Source organism: Jatropha curcas, chromosome 1, assembly GCF_041381405.1.
Source record: "Jatropha curcas cultivar XTBG-Jc1 chromosome 1, XTBG_Jcur_1.0, whole genome shotgun sequence".
NCBI classification, from domain to species: Eukaryota; Viridiplantae; Streptophyta; class Magnoliopsida; order Malpighiales; family Euphorbiaceae; genus Jatropha; species Jatropha curcas.
Window position 1 is genome coordinate 28078075 of NC_143151.1, and position 21595 is coordinate 28099669.

The window sequence follows — 21595 nt, forward strand, 5'->3', positions numbered from 1 at the left end:
TATTATGATTTCAGCATGTCAGGCCATACAGTCAACCAGTTTGTAGCGTCTCGGTTCGGTTCATTCGGGTTTACGGGTGGACCGGGAAGGGATGTTACACTTAGTGACTTATTAGGGCACTCGTGTAATGGAAAATAGGGCTGTTTGCAATGGAAACACAGTCCCTTGGCTCGAAGCTCATGGCAATCATTATGGGTGTAGTGGCGAATGCCACGAAATCTGTTGGTAGTATTGGGTGGTGGTGGTGGAGGAGCAGGTAGGGTGAGAGGTCGATTTTGGTGGGTTAGGGTTTGTGTTTGGTCATTTGATCTAGGGAATGGGGTGGGAATGATTTCTGTCCGGGTCGGGTAAGTAATTTGGTGTGGGGCACGGGTTGTAGTTGGGAAAACGGATTTTGGGCCAAGTCCAAAACACTACGTAGTATGTAAGTCGCTAACGTTTTGACGATGGGTTTATTTAAAGGAGGTAGTGGTTGGATTAAGCAAGGTGACTTCCATTTCAACTTCTCGAGCCGTGTGCAGGGCCCTGTATAATTCGCCAGTATCAAAGGAACGGATTTTCACACGTATTCCTTCCTTGAGTCCATTAAGAAAATAATCGATCAATTGAGGATCAGAGAGAGCTGGAGCTTGAACAACTCTGAAGATGAAATCATCAATATGTTGGGTTACAGAACCCCTTTGTTTGATAGCAGCAAGAAGCTCATATGGGTTAGAGGACACATCGCCGTTGTATGCATTGATGAGTTCAGATTTGAATTGGGTCCAACCCAGTTGAGGATTTCGAAAACGAAGCAACCTAAGTCAATGAAGAGGTGCTCCGTCCATAGAACACATAGAAACAGAGATTTGGGAAGCTGGTGGGGTGTTATGGAGTTCAAAATACTGTTCGACTTTTGCTATCCAACCAACAGGGTCTATGCCATTGAAGGTAGGCATATCCAGTTTTTTGGGTATGAAGGATGGGTTCTGATCTGTAAAAGGTCTAGTGGTGGTGTGGTTTGTATGGGAGGATGTTTCTTCTTAGACGTTTGGGTGAGGATGGGTAGAGCTTGTAGAGATAATAGCATGGGCTTTTCCAGCGAATAAGGTCTTGAGGAGGGATTTGATTTATGTATTATCAGCTGGAAGGTTTTGCAAGGTGGAAAAGGTGTCTTCAATGGAGGATATTTGTGCTTGAATTTTAGATACGTTCTTCTCTAATGTTTCTACTCTGGATTCCATCTTTGTTTTTGGCATCCAGCAGGTCGGACCAATTTGTTAAAGTTAAGAACGCAACAGAGAAAAATTAAAGGAGAAGAGAGAAGAAGAAATAGAGGTTAGATGATATTAGAGATTGGAACTTCCATTAAATGAGATTTCAGATTTATAAGCAGGTCTTGATTGAGGAATACAAAAAATAATAACAGAAAGGGAAAATAAAGTAAAAAGAAAGGTTGCAAGCAACCCCCAGGACCAGCCCGATACAGAGAGAGACCCCCTGCCAAATAACAAACTCTATATCTTTTTCCATACCCTCTCATTCCAATCACTAGCTATATATATGACTTTCCCCTAGCAGAATCTGCTGATGTGTCCAACCCTCTTTGTTCTTTGTTTCTTCTAGAATAAACCTTGTACGGCCTTGGGCTTTTCTCAACAGTCCTATCAAAAATTCATTCTTCTTTTATCGAAATTGTAATCCAATTATAAATTTGAAAATCTAAATTAAATTGAACTAAATTAATCCATTCAACTTGAATTTTTTAGTTCAGTCGAAATCTACTTAACCTAATTTTAGCTAATACAATGTTGAAATCAGAGAATACTCCGTATAACAGTTCTTTATCAGTTTTTAATTAAGCAATGTTGAAAGAGTTTTTAATTATGTTAGGATATTTTTTTTTCTTTTCTATTTTTTTTATAAAGGTAGACATTTCGATTTTAAGAATTATCGTTTAGCTGTTATTAAATTTCATTTGTCACAAAAATCAATTGTATTAAGTTTATTACTGAAAATTTATTAGTTTGAAAATATTTTTTCATAATACTTAGGGTCTTATTTTAACTAAATGAGCAATTAATATTTAATAATCAACACTTGATGTTTAGTTTTTTATTCTCTCTATCAGAGATGTTTTTGGTTTGATAGTTAACAAACAGTCAACTGTTAATCTTAACCATTAAACCAAATATACCATTAATAAGGGTTGTTTAGTGTTAATTAAGAGACCCTTAAAACTGAATTGTATTGAAAATATGTGTAATAGAAATCATTAAAATTTTATTTTTGTGATAATACAAATTAAAAAATATATTATTATTTCAATAATTTTTTATAGTATCTAAAATAATAGTTTTTGGACAAAATAAATGCTTCCTAATGCTAACATTCCAGCAATCATGATCGGTATTGGATTTGGACTGGACCAATAGAGTTTGGGTCTAGGCCAGCTCGATTTGGAAATTTGGACCTTAAAATCCAGTTTTAGCCTAGGCAAGCGCGTGTAAAGAGGGGGGAGATCCCTTGGGGCCTAAGGGGGCCCAGGCCCCAAAAAAAAATCTTGTAAAATAATGTTTTAATCTTTCAAAATATATAAAAAAAAATTATATTTGGCTCTCCCAACATAATTGTCCTATCTCCGCCCCTACATATAAATGCTTTTCTTTTAAGCTTTGTTTGAGATTAGACTTATCTAGATCAGATCAACAGTTCTACTCATAAATCAAAAACAAAGATTTTTTTTAAACCTTGTTTACATTTTATCATTTTTTTCCTCAACTCTCTTTTCAATAAAAACTTATTTATTATTAATTTAGTCTATAAATCAACTTATGGATTTGGTTTAGGCAAGTCAATTATAGGGTTTATTAAAGTAAAGTGAGATATACAAACGATCGTTGAGATAAGTGGTTCGGCACTCTTCACCCTTAAGTGAAGTCAGAGACTTAATCCTCATAGACAAAGCACTTACTCCTTAGTGAGCCAACCTGGTGCGAGCAGTATGCGGATAGTCAATTTCCCCAAATCACAGAAATTAAATAGTGATTTACCTTTTTTTAATTAGCAAATTTTTTTTTTAATTGCAACTTAAACAGCAATCCAAACATACATTTAATGGAGACACGAAATGCTTAACAGAAGGGAATAAGATTCTGAATTAATAGACACAAGAGAGACAATTTGTTCTCAATAATTTTGTTGCTCTATTTTTAATTGGAAATGATTAAGTGTGGGACACAACATAACAGCAAGGATAGATCCAAATCAAAACTTGTGTTTATCAACAGAACTAGAACTAGGATTAACCCATCAATCACTTACCTTTAAAGTAATATATATATATAATTATGCTAATTAGTTTTTTAATCACATCATGTCATGAGCAATCACTATCTCTATTCAATTTTTATAAGGCATCACCAAACCATTAAACAGTAATTGGTTTTATATGCATTTTATTAAATAATTCTAATTCATAAATAAGGTTTGCTCTTTCTATTCCAACTTTAATTAATAATGCAGAAAAATAAAATCAAGAATGTATTGATATTATTGTTTGAGTTATTCTTTAAAAAAATATTAAAAGCAGCAAAAAAAAGTTGTCAATAGAAACGTGGTAACGTGGCCGTTAACGGTAGGGGTGAGCATTCAGTTCGGTGAATAAATGTTCGGTTAAAAATTCAGTTGAAAAAATTAAAATTTCGATTATTGGTTAAAGGTTCGGTTAAAAGTTAATTTAACCGAATTTATTAAATTAACGAGTTCTCAAAAACTACATTGTTTTGATTAAGTAGATAATACAAATAAAAATTAAAAATATTTTAATTTTTATTTTGATTAAGTAATGATTAATAAGTTTGATTAATTTTTATTTTGATTAAGTCGGTTAATCATAAATTTCGGTTAAACTCGATCGATTAATTAAGTTTTTTATTTTTTTTTAACTTCGGTTCGATTAATGATCAAAATTAATTGTCAATAGAAACATCATAACGCGATTTTAACGGGCCAAACTATACCATGTCATTTAAAAATTAAAACCCTAATAAAACTTGAATTTTAGTGTTGTTTTCAATTCTCACTAAAATTTGTCAAATCAAATTGGTCTTTTTGCGTCTTATAGAAAATATGGAAAGTGTAAATTATTTAGTTCGAGTTCTTTTCATCATAAAAACTCACCAATTTGATAAATATTATTAAAAAAAAATAATATTTCTGTTGTGTAACTCACATGTTTTTTCAAAAAATTAAAATTTATTTTTGTGGATTAAGCTTATTTAGAACAATAATTTTGTCAAAGAACAATTTAAATCTCAATATAATCATCTTTATTATAATATCCTCACCATTAAATTACTCACAAGTAACCCATTTAAAAATACTAATCCCCCTAAAGAAATGACTAAAATAGAGGACACCTTTTTCATGAGTGATGTGAACCATACAAATGGCATGGGTGGCCACATGCAACCACTTGTTGCCTTCTTTTTAAGGCTTATTATTTATTTATTTATTTATTTATTATTATCATGCAACAAATCCAAAAAGAAAAAGGCATTATTGGAGATTTCATCACCCTTGTTTCCTTTTTGTACAATATGGGTCAATTATAAAATCCAAGTACTATGATCTCATTTCTTTTGCTTTTGGACATTAGAAATCAAGAGCCATCCATACCTAAAATTACCAACTTTCCAACTTTTTTTTTATTGGTTTTGTACTTTTTCTTCTATTTCTTTTGTTACCCATCAACACTGTTATCCATTACTAGTCTTTTTTAATTTTTGCAGACTTTTATGATGTAGGTGAATTCTATGATGTAGGTGGCATTATGTTGAAACAAAAATAAACACTTAATTACACTAACATTAAATAAAATATTTATGTATGGATAAAAAACGCTTGTAGTTGTGAAATAATAATTTACAAGTCACAAAATCATACTTTCATTGATCATCAGAAACTGAATACACGACATAATCTCATCACTGTCACCATATTGATTAAGCTCATATCAATAAAATGTCATGAAAACAGTTTTGATATTATTTGCAAAGAATCCACTTCTTTTTGTTGAAAATATAATTTGATTTTTTTTATGGTTTCATTTATATTCATTTATTTTGAAAGAGATATCTATATAAATTTCATAAAAAAAATATATAAATGATAGTATTAATTTTATTAATTATTTAAAAAATTGAAAATATCGTTAATGATATTAATTCGAGTACTCTATCAATTGCATTAAAAAATAAATCTTAAAATATAAAAATTATTTTCAACTCAACAAAATAATATTTTAACATCATACAACGTAAGCACCTTAATACTCTAATACTGTGCCACATAAGTTTTTCCGGTTGAGCTTTTATATATTTTTATATATACCACAATAAAAATACATTAGTTCACTGTTGAACAAAGGAGAAGGGGAGAGATGAAGGTGCTTAACTTGAACTCAAACTCTAAATTAAGTAAACTAATATTAGATGACTAAGATAATATTTAATATGTTTAGTCAAAGAAAAACAAAATTCTCAAAATATTTTATTAGTTACTGCTAATATTTGATAAATCAAGCATGTGAAAAATGCTTATCAAATCAACCTACCAATTGCTATCATATGGGTTTTCATAACATCCCGATCAAAATGGTATTCAAGTCAGAATTTTTCTAACAATACAGTGCGTTTCAGTTGAATTAAATTTCCATTTTTCTTCATTAGAAGAAAATTAATTAAAGTTAATTAAGTTTAGGGAAACATGATTAAATATGTTGGAATGGTTGTCCCCTACGCCTAGCAATAATTTTGGATTTTTATAGACAATCATTTTAGAGAGTGTGCAAGCTTCTCCACCGTCCAATTAGAATATTTTTAAATCAAATGGTGAAAAATGGATAATAATATTCCCACCGTCTACCATGTATTACAGAATCTTTCAATTATTTAAATTTATCATTATTTCTCTTTAAAAAAAAAAAAAATCCTTGGATCCCACAAGTTATCTCATTTTGTCTTTTATCTTAAATTCCATTACCATGCATGGAAGCCAAACAAGCTGCAATATCATATCTTATTATTTTTTTTTTTTTTTAGTATTGAATAAAACGGTATTAATTAGCTTGTTTAAAAAAATTAAAAATACAAATGTAACTAACTTATATTAGTAATATTTTGATAAAAAATAAATAATACATCTAAAAGTTAAAATAATGAAATTTCATTTGGTTTTTTTAAATTTGGTTTTCGATTTTTTTGGTTTCTGATTTATTTGATTTGGTGATAGTTGACTTATGTTCCATTTAGTATTAATGAATTCAAAATATGAAATTCATTTGCAAATGAATTCTAGTATATGATTAATTTAAAACATATAACTCAATTGAATTTCATGCAATCAATTATAAAATAAATTTGTAATTGAAAATTTATTTGCTTTTGTTTCCTAAAATATTCTTGAAATATAGTAATTTCATAAAAATAAATAATTAATACTAAGTATATTTATATTATGCTATATATTTTTTTATAATTTTAAATATATAAAACAAAATAATATTAATAAAATTATTACATTTAATTTAGTGATAAATGTATAACTTGTATCTTTCTCCTCAATAGTAAGAAAAATCCTAAAGAAATATTTTTTAAAAACACAATAATAAGAAAATATTTTCTAAAATAATAATTTTTTTAAATGATTTTGATCAAGTTTGATAAAATAACTAAGTTAAATATGTAAAAAATTGAAAATTTGACTTTATAGAAGAAGAATGGTAGTTTTGTTATAAAAAGTTGGATTGCTTAGTTTTATGGAATTTAGTGTAATTATATTTAATTCTATAGAATTGAATTACTGTAATTGATCAAATCTACATTCTTCTTCATTCTAAACACCAAAAATATGAATTTTTAAATAAATTATACTAAATTTTGTGGAATTCATTTATTCTAAACAAGGGGTTAAAATTAATTAACTAAAATAACCAAATGTTTTCTCTTATCTACGTGTACTCAATTGCTAGCACAGGAGGTTTGATAAAAGAGGTTAAAAATTAGATGTTATATTTGTGAAGTTTATAATTTGAAAGCTGAATTTTGATCAGAAGTTGGAATTCTAGCTTTGAGCTTAAAAGCTCCTTTTTGTAAATTTATAATAATTGTTAGCTCTTATAATAAATATGTATTTATTAATTTTTCTTTAATCAACCACTATTGGTTATCTAAATATATATAGTTTATGTTCAGATTAAAAATGCTATATGATAAAGCATTTTCAATAAGAGCGATTATAAATTCTGAATTTCTGACTTTATAAGTAAAATTTGCAAAAAAAAAAAAAAAAAAAAAAAAAAAGACTCATTTTCACTTTTTTTAACATGTGGTTAATAGCTAGTGTTTAATTGTGATTATTGGAAAACAAGAAGAAAAAAAAAAGAAAAAAAAAAGAAAAAGTGGGCATCAAAGGAAGGACAAATGAAGGGTGTTTTGTTTATTTGTGATGCAATTGCAAAAGTTAAAGGGAATCTAAAGAAAACCTCTGCCTCCATTTTCAACTAATATCAAGTTGGAGCCCATTGTGATGTTCCCTTGGCTTCTTCCTCTACTTAAATGTTTTTTTTTTTTTGTCTTGATTGGATGTTGAATGCTTTAATTTGCCTTTTTTTTTTAAATACTATTTTAAATATCATAAAAAGGTAATTTTAAAAATTTATTTAATTATTTTATACTTTTTATTATAACTTAAACGGATGAAATTTACTTTAAACTTTTAATTATTCGTTTTGAAACAAACTTTTAATTATTTGATTATGGTGGTATTCGTAATAATATTTAGGGAAAAAATAAATTGATTCTTGAGTTATAGTCGAAATTAACAAATGAGGATGTCTATTTGTAAAAACTAATATGAGGTATCTAACTTATAATTTTGTTAGCATGTTGGTTCTTCTGTCACTACAAAAAAAACGCCATTTTGCGACCGACCAATCGGTCGCAAAATGGCAAAAATCGGTCGCTATTTGTACTCTGCGACCGATTTGCGACCGACAAAAGTCGGTCGCAAAATAACTGGTCGCAAATCTAAATTGCGACCGATGAGAAAATCGGTCGCAAATTAGAGACCGATAAGTCGGTCGCAAAATTGAATAATCGGTCGCAAATTTTGGTCGTGATTTAATTGGAAATTCAGTCGCAAATTTGGTCGCAGAATATCGGTCGCAAATGTTTAAAATCGGTCGCAAATCGGTCGCAATTTATAAATTCAAAAAGTTTTTTTTGGTCGTGAATCGGTCGCAAAAATGAAAAAGGGAATAAAAAAAATTAAATATTATTTTGAAACCAAAATTTTTCTACACCTGTGAAAGTTGACATAAATGCATATATACACACTCAATTCAAGAACAGTATAAAAATGTAATTTTTATTGTTCTGAACAAATTAAAAAATGAAAATACAAATGAAAAAATAAAAGGTCGGAAATCAAATCTATATATGCTGCTGCTCATCTGCAGGATCCGATGTCGGATCGCCGGGAGGAGTACCTGCTGGATGTGATGTAGCGCCAGGAGGGGTGAGCAAGGTATCGCCTGCAGCATCGGGATCAGGAGCCGATAGTGGCTGCTGCTGAGACGTCGAAACATGTCGGTCTGTAGCAGGCGCAGGATCAGAGGAAGAAGTACCAGCACGGTGCTCACCGGACAGCCGCAGCACATGCGCTCTAAGCTCTGCAATCTGTCTCTGCTGATCAGCAAGCTGAGCCCGTATATCATCATCACAGTGCGAGTCAGTGTGCTCCGGCTGCGGTGCTGCGCTGGCTGTAGAAGCGTGAGCTGCTGAGCCAGTGTAAAACTGTGATGCCTGAGACCCGATGCCGTATACCTTCCTCTTCTTCTCGCCCCCTACAGCCTCGAGATAAAGCGCTACCTCGTCAATTCTTGACTCAGCTTCGGATTCATCGGTCTGAGAAGTAACAATACGCTCCCGAGCTGTAGTATAGTTCTCCTGAAAATAAAAAATTAATTAATTAATGCAATTGCAAGCTTTATTATATTGAACTTTGTACATCTTCGCAATGATTAGAGGGTAAATGTAAATATTATTCATTGTTACTTACATTGACGCTCAGCGCACGTCTGTCGACAAAGGTATTACGATCGTGGTCCTTCGTGTGAGTGTATGTAAACACCTCCATCGGTGTGGGCTCACGACCTAATTCTTTAGCCTGTAATAAATTTTTATTCATGATATATTAATATATATAATGTCCTTTCATTAAACATCAGTTTATTGTAAATGGACTAGGTCACTTACTAATAATCGAGCTGTCTCTATAGCAGATATAGATCCGCCTGTGTGTCGCGAAGGTCCTGCTCCATCACCGCCAGTCTCACTACGCCTGTTTTGTGCAAATATCTCCCGCTTTCTCTTGAATGCAGGATCCTCCCAAGCCTTTTGCCAGCTCTCCCATATCTCCTGAGACACGCACTGCTGCTTCTTACCGCTTTTTCTCATCCTATACGTGAAGTCAGCGTATCGATCGGCGCATATCTTCTCCCAGGCTACTTTCAGCATAGCTGTAATGGCCTCGTCCCATATGAAATGTTTCTGCAAAAAAATGAAATATAGCGTTTAAACACTAAGGATTTATCTTGAATTGTAAACATTGAATGATGATATAACTTAAACCAAAGAGTACCTGGAACTCCTCCCAATAAAAGTCTCTCGCCTCTTGTGGTACGGCATCCCATGTGTATCCTTCTTTATGCAGCTGTAGCTTGATTATCTTCAAAATTTGCCTCGCTGCTCGAGAAGATGGATATATGCTGAAAAAAAAAAAAACAAAAGGGAAATATAATTACACGAAAGCATCACAGATATGAATAAGTACAAAATATAATTACAAAATATGCCTACAGAAAATCTGAATAAGTACTTACTGTCCCGCTACCAAACTGAGGGTGATACGTGGATCTGATGAAGCTGCAAAATAAATGACAAATGTTATACATTTCTAGATAATTAATATATAATTAAAATGACAGTTATGACATTTATGATTACCTTGCACAGTGGGTGACTGTGCAGCTGCTGGAGTCTGTAATGGTCCAGAAACGGGGGTAGAAGAGGAAGGAGCAGAAGAGGAAGGAGCAGAAGGCTGTGATGGCGGCAGTACTGGACGCTGAGCAGAGGATGAAGCCCCAGACGTACCTGAAGAAGGATGTGATGGCGGCAGTACTGGTCGCTGAGCAGATGACGAAGCCCCAGACGTACCTGACGAAGGACGAGGGATCGACCCTACTCGTCCACGGGCACTGCGTCCAGGTCCACGACCTCCACGCGAACCACTGCCGGATGCGTCAGAATCAAACGCTCTGCCTCTAGCCATCTGTACTGCAGATATCAGAACCTAGATAAAATGAATTTATACAATTATATGAATTGTAGAACATGTGGTAAATACGAGCAAACAAAGTGAATACCATTGAAATTCTTCATTAATAATATTAATTGCATATACATTTATCAATTTGTAACAGTAAAATTGCTCTAAGTTTTAAGTGTCTTCAATATCATCTGCTTCCTCCTCTTCATCATCTTCCTCTTCTTCATATTCGTCTTCTGAGGTACCCATGATGATTTGATCTTCTTCCTCTTCATCATCTGATGCTCCTATTTCAACATAAGATCGGCTTTCATCATCCAACCTATCTGTTAAATCTTCAACAACTTGCATCGGTTGCGTTTCAACCCTAACTTCTTGAAATGCCTCCGATACTGCGAGTGAAGAAGATTGTTTCATTTCAAGTGCATGAACAACTGATCTAGCCTTGATTTTACACACTGCCATCCAATCGCATCTATCTCGTTTAAACGATGGATATGGGACATAGTACACTTGTGCAGCTTGCATTGCCAAAACAAAAGGTTCATACTTTGTATATCTTCTTCTTTGATTAATATCAACCAGATTATACTTAGGATGAACCTTCGTGCCAATGTTTGGCGTAGGATCAAACCATTCACATTTGAATAAGATTGTGCACTTCATTGGTAGGCCTGGATATTCTAACTCCAAAACCTCAACCAATTTCCCATAAAAATCGTTTGACACGTCACTGTAGTTTGATCCCTTTATGCACACACCGCTGTTCATTGTCTTTCTGCTTCTCCCATAGCCCTCAGTGTGAAACTTGTAACCGTTTACAAAGTAGCCAGAGTAGGCATTAGCAACCGGTAATGGCCCCTTTGCCAGATCCGTAATAAATCTGTTACGAATATCGCTTCCCGAGCTTCGAGCCTATGGGAAATAGTAATGACATGAGTCAGATTTAATAAATGTACATTCCGTGTTGTGTACATTGAAAGTAACTTACATAATATTTGAACCACTCTGCAAATTCCGTGTCCAGCTTTGCATCAACTGCAGTATCAGTCAAATTGAGATTTTGAAGCCGCAGAAGATTGATATATTCCCTATTTATGAACGAACCATATTAGCATAAGTATGCTTTAACAACGGCCCACGTCAAGTCTAGAATGTTTACATTATTTATACTTACTGTACATATGGTGTGATCTCTTCCAAGGGTGAGATTCTGGTAAGAATTTGCGATGACAATCAAACCAACATTGTTTACCTCCATTCTTTAGTGTAAATGCATTAGTGTTTTCCATGCAATGAGGACAAGCCAATTTGCCAGCGGTACTCCACCCAGATAACATTCCAAATGCTGGAAAATCACTGATGGTCCAAAGCAAAGCAGCTCGCATTATGAAATTCTGATTGGTCGAAATATCAAATGTTTCAACCCCATATTCCCATAAATAATTAAGTTCGGCAATCAAAGGCTGCAGAAACACATCAATTTTATGTTTTGGATTAGTAGGACCAGGAACAATAACACACAAAAACATATATTCATCTTTCATACACATTGACGGTGGTAGATTATATGGTGTCACAATGACAGGCCATGATGAATATTGTTGTCCTGATTGGCCAAACGGCTGAAACCCATCAGTACAAAGTCCCAATCTGATATTTCTCATTTCAGCAGCAAACACAGGATGAATGTTATCAAAATGTTTCCACGCTTCAGAGTCTGACGGATGAGTCATTATACCATCATCATATTCATGCAAAGCATGCCATGTCATGTGTTGAGCTGTCGCCTTAGATGCATATAACCTTTGAAGGCGAGGAATAAGAGGGAAATAATACATCTTATTGAAAGCCTTCTCTTTTTGCTCTCTACCAGTCCCTTGACCCCGCCGTTGATATCTTGGAAGATTACAAAACTTGCATTCTCTGAATTCCGAGTCATCACCCCAGAATATCATACAATTATTACGACAGCAATCAATCTTTTCTACCGGTAGTCCCAACCCCCGAACTAATTTTTTTGTGCGATAAAAATTATCAACCATGGAATGGCCTTCAGGCAACATTTCTTTTGCTAACTGCACAAAATCATCGTAACACCTTTCTGAAAAATGGTGCTCCGCTTTCATGTGTAGTAATCGTGCAACAACAGACAGAACTGAATGATTCTCGCATCCAGGCCACAATTCACTGTTAGCTGCACTTAGCATGTCAAACAATTGTTGTGCTGCTACATTTGGCGATTCCTCCATATTATCCCAATCACATTGTACTCTACTCGCATCGATTACCATATCATTGCATTGATTACCATACAGAAATTGATAAGGCTGAACTTCTAAACTTACCGGAATGGAGTGGCCTGACCCACTGACAACTCGAGCTTCACCATGATGTATCCATTCATAATAATTTTCCACGAACCCATGTTTGCACAAATGAAGTTTCACTGTATCGATGTCTAAGAAGGCTCGATTTCGACACTTCTTGTGATTACATGGACACCTCAACTTATTACCATCCATAAAACTGGGATTACCAACTGCAAACTGTATAAACGCCTCCAATCCTTGCAGGAACTCTTGTCTTAATATCCCATTGACCTCGAACCTCCAGTACATCCAATCTCGATTATTTTGCATTTTTTTTACCTAATTAACAATGTGTTTATAAAGGGGGTCATGTCATGTAATTGCATTAGTCTAAATCATCCTTAAAACATGCACCTAATGTAAAGTTCAATTTGCAACACTTATAACTAACTAAGGTTATTTCTATAATAAGGGTAACTATATATAAATGTAAAATCACTAAGTTCATTTATTGAATACAAAGACTACTATAATAAAGGTCAGTGTACTATTCCAATTATTGAATTTTCCGGAAAAAAATTCGGCAGCATTTCGACACAACACAATCAAATCTCAACTCAAATACAAAAACAAATCAATAAACACTTCTATATCATACCAACATTCTCCAAAGGCAATATGGCCACTACTAGGCCTCCAATCCAAACTCATCATTCATTTAAGTCAAAAACATACTTAAGAGTAATAATGACAATAATATAAATTAAAGAAAAACACAGCCAAAACTTATCAAGAAAGAGTTGCCAATAATTAAGAACATGTAATAACCTAAACACACAAAAAATAGTTTATATAAATTCCAATTATTCTTCAAAAATCTATATTATATTCTGTCAAAGCAGACTTTGAAACTTGAACGAAGTGTATAAATATATTCTCATTATATTCTATTGCAAACCAAAGTATCGTCATTCCCCTCTGTATAAGATGTTGTTAGTGCCTGAACATGGCATAAGGCTCCTTGTAAGGAAATCATAAATATAGACAAACTATAGATTTTATTTATTTCAAATAAGCTGTTAATTAAGGCTCAGCACAATTTTGAAAAAAAAAAAATTGTTGTTTTAGTTGGATTTGGTTTGTCTTCTATATAATCGATTTTTTTATATTATTATTTTTTTCTATCCATAGCAATACACTTCTGATTACGTTTTTTTGAAAATAATCATTTTTTTTTTTAAATTGTGACATCAAATAAATCTTTTTTTTTTTTAAAGAATCAAATAGGTCATTTATCTTTAAATACTTTAACAAAATTAAACCAGTGACTAATAAATGGGTTTAGCAAATAAGATGATTACCACCAAAATCTGATAAATTAAATAATTGTTTATCCTATATAAACCGGATGTAATAATTTAATATCTGAATTTTGATAAAAAAAAATTTGTGATATCATGAATTTAATATCTGAATTATTATATGAAGCTACAATAATACTAATAATAATAATAATAATAATAATAATTACAATCACAATAATAATAATAATAACATTAATAATAATATTAATAACAACAACAATAATACTAATAATACTAATACTAATAATAATAATAATAATAATAAGAACAGTAGTAATAATTTTAATAATAACAATAATAATAATAATAATAATAATAATAATAATAATAATAATAATAATAATAAGAACAGCAGTATATAATAATTATAATAATAACAATAATAATAATAATAATAATAAGAACAGCAGTAATAATTATAATAATAACAATAATAATAATAATAATAATAATAATAATAATAACAATCACAATAATAATAATAATAATAATAATAATAATAATAATAATAACAACAGCAATAATACTAGCTAATAATTATAATAATAATAAAATAAATTAACCATATACAAAATAAATTAATCGCAACCATATACAAAATTCTAACAACAATATACAAAATCAACCATATATAACTTAATATAATAAAAATAAATAAATTCGAAAAACAAATAAATTCGAAAAAAAAAATTTTGACAAATTAATCGCAAAATAAAACTAACCTGTGTAGCTGGCGGAGAGCAAAGGGGGCGGGACTGGCGGCGTCAGGCGAGCTGGAACGGTGTGAGGAAGGGGCTGTGTGGCGCTGCGGACGGAGGAGAGGAGAGGAGAAGGAGAAGAGAGAAAGAAGAAGAAAGAAAAAAGAGAGGGCGCGGCTTGTTTAAAGCCCTAATTTTTGCGACCGACTTATCGGTCGCAATTTCCATAAACTCGGTCGCAATTTTTAATGAGCCGACGTCGTTTGACTAGGCACAAGTTTTGCGACCGATTTGCGACAAAACATATCGGTCGCAAAAAAATCAGTCGCAATTCAGTCTCAAATCGGTCTCAGAACTTTGCCGCATTTTTTAAGCGCGAAATTTTGCGACCGATAAAACGTAGTCGCAAATCGGTCGCAAAATAGGTCGCAAATCCGTAGTAAGGAGGTCGCAAATCACTAACCATTCTCGCGGGAATTTTTCAGCGCCAATATTAGCGACCGATGTACTAGAAGTCGCAAATCGGTCGCAAAATTGCGACCCTTATATGTCGGTCGCAAAAATCGGTCGCAATTGAGCGTTTTTTTTGTAGTGTGTTTAAACTAGCCTCTTTCAACTATTAATTGATTGAGAAATGGTTTCTAAATTATAGTCAAACTAAATACAAAATACACAGCGAATGATTTCCAGTAACACTTTAGTCATTTCCTGATGATTTCCTTTAATACTTTGGCCTCTTTTTTTTTTGAATAGAATGATCAAAGTGTTAATAAAACTATAATTTAGAGACTTCATTGTTAGCTTTCATAAATTGAGATCCTCGTGTATTAATTTGACTATAATTTAGAGACTTCATTCTTTCCATCCTTCTTTATCGTTTTTCTTTATTTTATTTAGTTTTCTTTCTAATAATTTTCAAACCTATAATAATTTGGAATAAAATTTGGATTTAGTCTCTCAGATCTGTGGATCTTGAGTGTTTTTTACTACTCTCTTAGTGGAGTTATTAATTTATTTCCTTTCATGGGATTATTCCTCATCGTTGAGGAGTTTTTATGTGGATCTTTTATTTCTCAGATAATTCGAAAGACAAAATGGATTGTTGGTTGCTTGTGGTTGAAGATTTCAGATCTTCAAGTTCGGGTAAGTTTCTTTTACCAATAGAGTCTGGTAGTGCGGCATGTTTCTCGTTAAAGTTTGGTATATTAAACTCTTCTACGAACGTTAGTTATAACAAATTTTCAAAAAAATAATATTCGGGACAATATTATGGAATGTTTCTTTTGTTGTCATATTTAAGAATGGATCAGTTTTTATCTGTAAGATTAACCTCTTCTGCCAAGATAGAAAACATCTCCATATAGAATATTTCAATTTTCTATATTTGTATTTCTTATTCCAATCGAAATATTATGATGTACTCAATTTATATTCATTATTAATGAATTATTAACTTTAAAAAAAAAAGTTACGTTTGATGAGTACAAATAAACTAAATAGGATTGTCTCTTTTAATTTTAGTTTTATTATCAAAAGATTACAAATAATTCTTTTGATTTGTTAGAAGATCATCTAACCTTCCACTCATTATGATAGTAAATTTTATTTCTGATCTAATTAATTATTTTTAATACTTAATAATATTATAAATGAATTACATTTTAAAAAAATAATAATTACGAATCAAATGCACTTTTGTTGTAATACCTTGGAGTGGATTTAGGGTAAGGGGCAGTGAAGAGACATGCTTCCTTTTTACACCTTAGTTCAAAGTATTTTAAATTCTAGTTCATAGTTTTTTGCACCTTAGTTTATAGTATTAATTTTGAATTCACCCCCTTTAATTAAATTTTTACTTTTTTTCCCCACTAAATTCTTATTTTATATTATTTCCCCACTAAGCAAAGCTTGAAACTTTCTGAAACCACAAATTTAGGCTTTTTATGAGGTTCACAAATATGAGATATTCTCTTTTTAAAATCATATCTTTGACCTTTTTCTTTCCCTTCCCTTTTATGTTTCTTTTTCTTTCCCAATTCTAATTTTATTCTACTCTAATTTAATAAATTTGTTGTAATTGTACTCTATTACCAAAACTAAATAAAATAAAATACTAATATTATAGATATAACATAAAGCAAAATATTGACAATGTCTTGACAATTGATATGTTTCTACAAAAGCTTCTTCAAATCAAAGATCATATCCTCCTTTTTCTCTAACTTTTTTATTAAAGAAAAAAGATTTTTCCCTTTCAAAAAAAAAAAAAAAGTATTTTCTGAATATATCTTGTTCTTTCAAGATTACAAGTCTAGGTAGTTGACATAATTAATGAATTAAGCTTCTTCTTTTTGTTTGTTTGGTCTTCAAAGCAAAGGAAAGAAACATAAATTTTAGGGAGAGAAGTGTTGGATTGCAAAGAATGAAATTAATTGATATTATGTAAATAATGAAAAACCTTTAAGAATTAGATTCTACCAGTTCGATTTTAGAAAAATGCACTCGGTAAAAGGTAAAAATCTTTTAAACTCTATGACTTAAAAAGGATTAATATCTCTTGGTTCCATTCCACCAGAAGACAAAAAAAAAAAAAAAAAAAAGAAATATTATCATTTTTTTATTCAATTTTGACCACAGAATTTTTTTTTTTTTTTAAGAACCATAGATTATAATAGATTTTTTTTTTGATAAAAAATTTATGTTATTTAATACCAGTTTGTATTATTACTATATTATTTTTTTTTTCAAAAAACATATTACTAATTATTCTATAAAAATAACCCATGTGCATCTAACAAAAACAAAACGAACGCATACGTTATATATTATATATATATGAAATGAAGGCAGCTTTATTTAATTTGGAACATCATGTGGGTTAAGTACTTATACTGATAATATTGTTCCCTGGTGCACGTGGTATTTGGAACAACAAAACCTTTATGACATCATCATATATCTTTTTTTTTTTTTCTTACTTTTAATTCCATTACTGTCTTCTGTCTTCTTTAAGCACGTTTTCGTTTTCAATCTTCAACCTTTTCATATTTATTTTGCTTTTTCACTTCATCTATGTTCCATTTTTTATTTTTTATATCTCCTACCAAGAACAAGATTTCTTCTTCTTCTTCTTTTTATATTTATATTTAAATTTCTTAACCCCTACGCAATTGACTTATAAATTATAATCTAGAATGCTAGGAAATATTTTATTTAACTTGATGTAGACATATAATATTATAAACATTTTGAATTCTTAATTATAAAATTAGGTAGATTAAACATTAAGTTTAAAAAATTACGCAATTGGAATCGGTTGATTTTGAAATCGACACAAAACATCATATTCATAGGAGTAGGAGAAAAGAGCCTATGGTAGCAATAAGAAAAGACTAATAATATTTTAAATGATTGAAAATTTGTAAAAAGCCAAAAAAAAAAAAAAAAAAAAAAAAGAGTTTTTAAAATATAAACCGCAAAGGAAATGCTCTGTATTTGGAAAATAAACTTTTGGGGTTGCAAAAATTGACCCGTTGTATGATTTAAGAACAAAACAAAGAAAGCGTCACAGCAGAATCTTTTTCAATCTGGGGGTTTAGCATAAACAAGAAACGTTCGAAACTTGGAATGTGTGGTTGATTGAATTCAAATGGGTTTCTTTTTTTATTTTTATTCTTATTCTTATTCGTTGAAAAGTCTAATATATCGAAATAATATAATGAACTATATATAATAAGGATAATCTTTCATATACAAAAATTTTTATAATTGAAAAGACTCGAATTTAAGATCTTTCACTCATCTCACCGATGAAAACACCAATCATACCAGACCTTAGGTTTCATAATTAATCTGTTTCATAATTTTTTTAAACAACATGTAACAAAAAAAATATATTAATCTGTTTCATAATTAAATTAGGTTTAATTTTGTTCAAAATTTAATTATTCAAGAATATTGTTAAAATCAAAAGTTCATAATATAATTAAAAACAAAACTAAAATATAGAAGATCATTATTCTAAGTTTGACAAACCAAGAGATCATCTTAGCCATAAAATTATGAATTTTCAAGAAAAATATTATTGTATATAGATGAGTTCAGAGGACAAATATCATATCATATCCAATTCATAATGCTCTTTGAAAGTTTAGATAGCTATTAATATTCTTAATTAGCTTATCTTGTTAATTACTAGTAGATAAAAAATATTTTATGTACACCTCAGAAATCCACACACAGGTAAATAGCAGCCAAAGCAAACCCAAACCCTTTTCTAGTTCTACACAAAATGGTCAAAATCATACAAATTATGGAGGGCAGAAACAGACAAAGCACTCACAAGAAGACTGCTGCCTTTGTTTTTTGTGCCACTTACTATGTACTACTGCAGAGTACAGAGACTATAGTATTTGACAAATCCATTGACAGCCCATTTCTTAACCTTTTTATTATTATTATTTTTCGACATTAAATAACATTTCATTTAAGTATGAAATAAGTTGCATTTCTTGAAATTAAATACAAAAAGTCTTAGACCTGAATTTTTCTTTTTTTTTTTTATTCTTTGAAAGGTTGATGGATGATTCGAATCATTGAAAGGTTGATGGATGATTCGAAATGTATTGTATGGTCCTTTTCGAACCCACTAAATTAATAAAATCGCATGTAATCAAGAGGATCACAATTCAAACCTATCATACTCCTGACATGATAAACAAACTCATCCAGATTCTCACCTCAATTCTAAAATCATATAAAAACATAGTATTTAATAATATAAACAAATTAAATCTAAATACAATAAGTAATTGATTATTTATCTTATAATACAAAAAAAAAAAAAATCCCCATTTTTCAAGTGGTTGTATAAAAAAATTATAAGTAATTATATACAAATTAAATTAAATCCAATGACTAGTATAGTCTAGGCATATTGAAGTTTTTGCTTATCTCCACTTAAATTAGATAGTCAACTAATTGAACCTATGTATATATATTCTTTATTGGCGAAATTGCCCCATGATTAGTTGATTCTTTTGATATTTTATGAGGAAATTATGGTCGAAAAGGAGAATTAGTGAAATTAATTGCAAAGAGCATTCACACTAGTTTGAAACAGCAAAAGTGAAATAGCATACATAATTGATAACAATAGAAAGAAAACTACAAACAACATCATCAACACAGCCACTGAACCATAAATAATACTAATATTATAACTTAAGCAAACAAGCAAACCCCATTTACAGACCAATTATCACATTTTTCCCCTTAATACTTGTACTAATCTCTTATTCCAAATTATTTTTCTTAAACCTAAAACAGAACAAGAACATCTATTCTCTCCCTTTCCTCAATCTCTTGATGGAGATGAGTCTTTTAATTGCTCTTTTAGTATTGAAAAATATCAGCAGAGGCCATTATAGGCTGATTTAAGTAAGACATGTTCAATGGATTCAAGAAACTATCAGCTGCTGGTTCCTCTGCAAGAAAACCATTGTTTGCACTTAAGAAAGCAATTATTTCATTCAAAGATTGCAATCTGTGGCTAAGCTCACCAACCTGAGCTCTTAGAATGGAATTATCAGCTTCTATATTCAAGAAATGCTGTGTAGTGATATTAATGCTTGTTAAAAGCTGATGACTTTCTTTCCTTAGCTGAGGCCACTTGAGCAATTAAATCATCCAAATGCTTCTGTTTTCTCATTCTTGATCTCCTGGCCGATTCGCGATTAGATATCATTCTTTTCCTCTTCCTTTGATCCATCAATGCCCGCAAATCTTCTTCTGAACCTGAATTTTGCATCAAAGTTGACCCTGAAGAGGTTGTTGTTCCACTGGAGGAAGCCATGAGACCCCAAGAAAATCTGAACTGCACAAATTATTATTCTTTCCTTGTTTTCCCCTCAAGAGTTGATTAAAAATATAAGGGATGCAGCAGAATACCTCTTAAAAGTTCAGATCAAATTGCCACAATCCAACAACTTGAGCTTTCAAGGGCGCAATTGTTAGATCAAGAGAAAAGAGAGTTTATAGCAGGACACAGGACCCAAAACAGAAAGAAAAATAGCAAAAACACAGAATAATTAATTAATGGAGATAATACTAGTACTCAATATTAATAATATAAGGTTTTATAGGGTAAATATGTGATTACTTTGAGCTAAAATCATGAAACATAATATAACCAGTAGAGGAATACAACTGAGAAGGATTGAACAAGATGGGTCCTGCGCCTGAAAGTAGAATTTATCATATAACCAGAAAGAAAGATTTCACTGAGAATTGGAGACATGAATCTCAAACATCAAGAACAAAATATTTAGCATCAAGATTAACTTTAAAAACCCACAAAGAAAAAATAGATGCAAAAAATCTTAGATTTATGCTTGAAACAGTTTCAAGAACATAAATCTAACAGAGAAATCAAGAAAATGCAAATTAATCAAGATCAAGAAAGAAGAGGAAATGAGTTCTTGATTTTGTAACAATTCAAGAACTTGAACTCCAAATTCAGTAATCAAGATTCAAGAAAAGGAAATGCAAGATTTGTGTGGCTTCAGTTCAAAGCTCTAGCTTTGAGAAAATATCTTGGAGAAAAAGATAGACCAAAATTTTACAAAGGAGGATGGAGTAAGCGAGAAGGGGAATTTGAACATAGAGAGAGAGGGATTTATAAGGGGAAAAAAGAAGAACAAGTTGATGGTAAATTTTATTTTTTAAAAAATCTTAAAACTGAGAAAATAATAAAGTCAGGAAAAAATGGAATCTCATCTGAGAAAAGTTCTTGGAAAAAGCTGAAAAGGACATGTGAGATGTGGGGGGAAGGGAAGAGGACTCCACGACT

The 21595-nt window shown here is 31.1% G+C and overlaps 1 protein-coding gene and 1 pseudogene across 1 annotated transcript; both read right to left on the reverse strand.

The window, feature by feature from the left end:
- Positions 1-452: 452 nt before the first annotated feature.
- On the reverse strand, positions 453-10386 carry LOC149499292 (uncharacterized). The gene is made up of 3 exons (XM_089722503.1): positions 10050-10386; positions 9926-9968; positions 453-798 (listed from the first exon to the last, which is right to left on the reverse strand). Exons 1-3 carry the CDS (start codon positions 10372-10374, stop codon positions 453-455), a joined length of 714 nt encoding a protein of 237 aa, XP_089578629.1. The 5' UTR covers positions 10375-10386.
- A 9471-nt stretch (positions 10387-19857) lies between these two features.
- Positions 19858-21370, reverse strand: LOC149499293 (bZIP transcription factor 44 pseudogene; annotated as a pseudogene).
- Between the last annotated feature and the right edge of the window lie 225 nt (positions 21371-21595).

What these genes read in the sequence shown, in the direction of transcription:
- LOC149499292 (XM_089722503.1), bottom strand. Translation starts at nt 10,374, where the DNA reads ATGGCTAGAGGCAGAGCGTTTGATTCTGACGCATCCGGCAGTGGTTCG. An exon ending in ACAGTCACCCACTGTGCAAG is followed by an intron (nt 9,969 to 10,049) that starts GTAATCATAAAT and finishes TTTATTTTGCAG; the next exon opens with CTTCATCAGATCCACGTATC. An exon ending in CTCAGTTTGGTAGCGGGACA is followed by an intron (nt 799 to 9,925) that starts GTAAGTACTTAT and finishes TCATTGACTTAG; the next exon opens with GTTGCTTCGTTTTCGAAATC.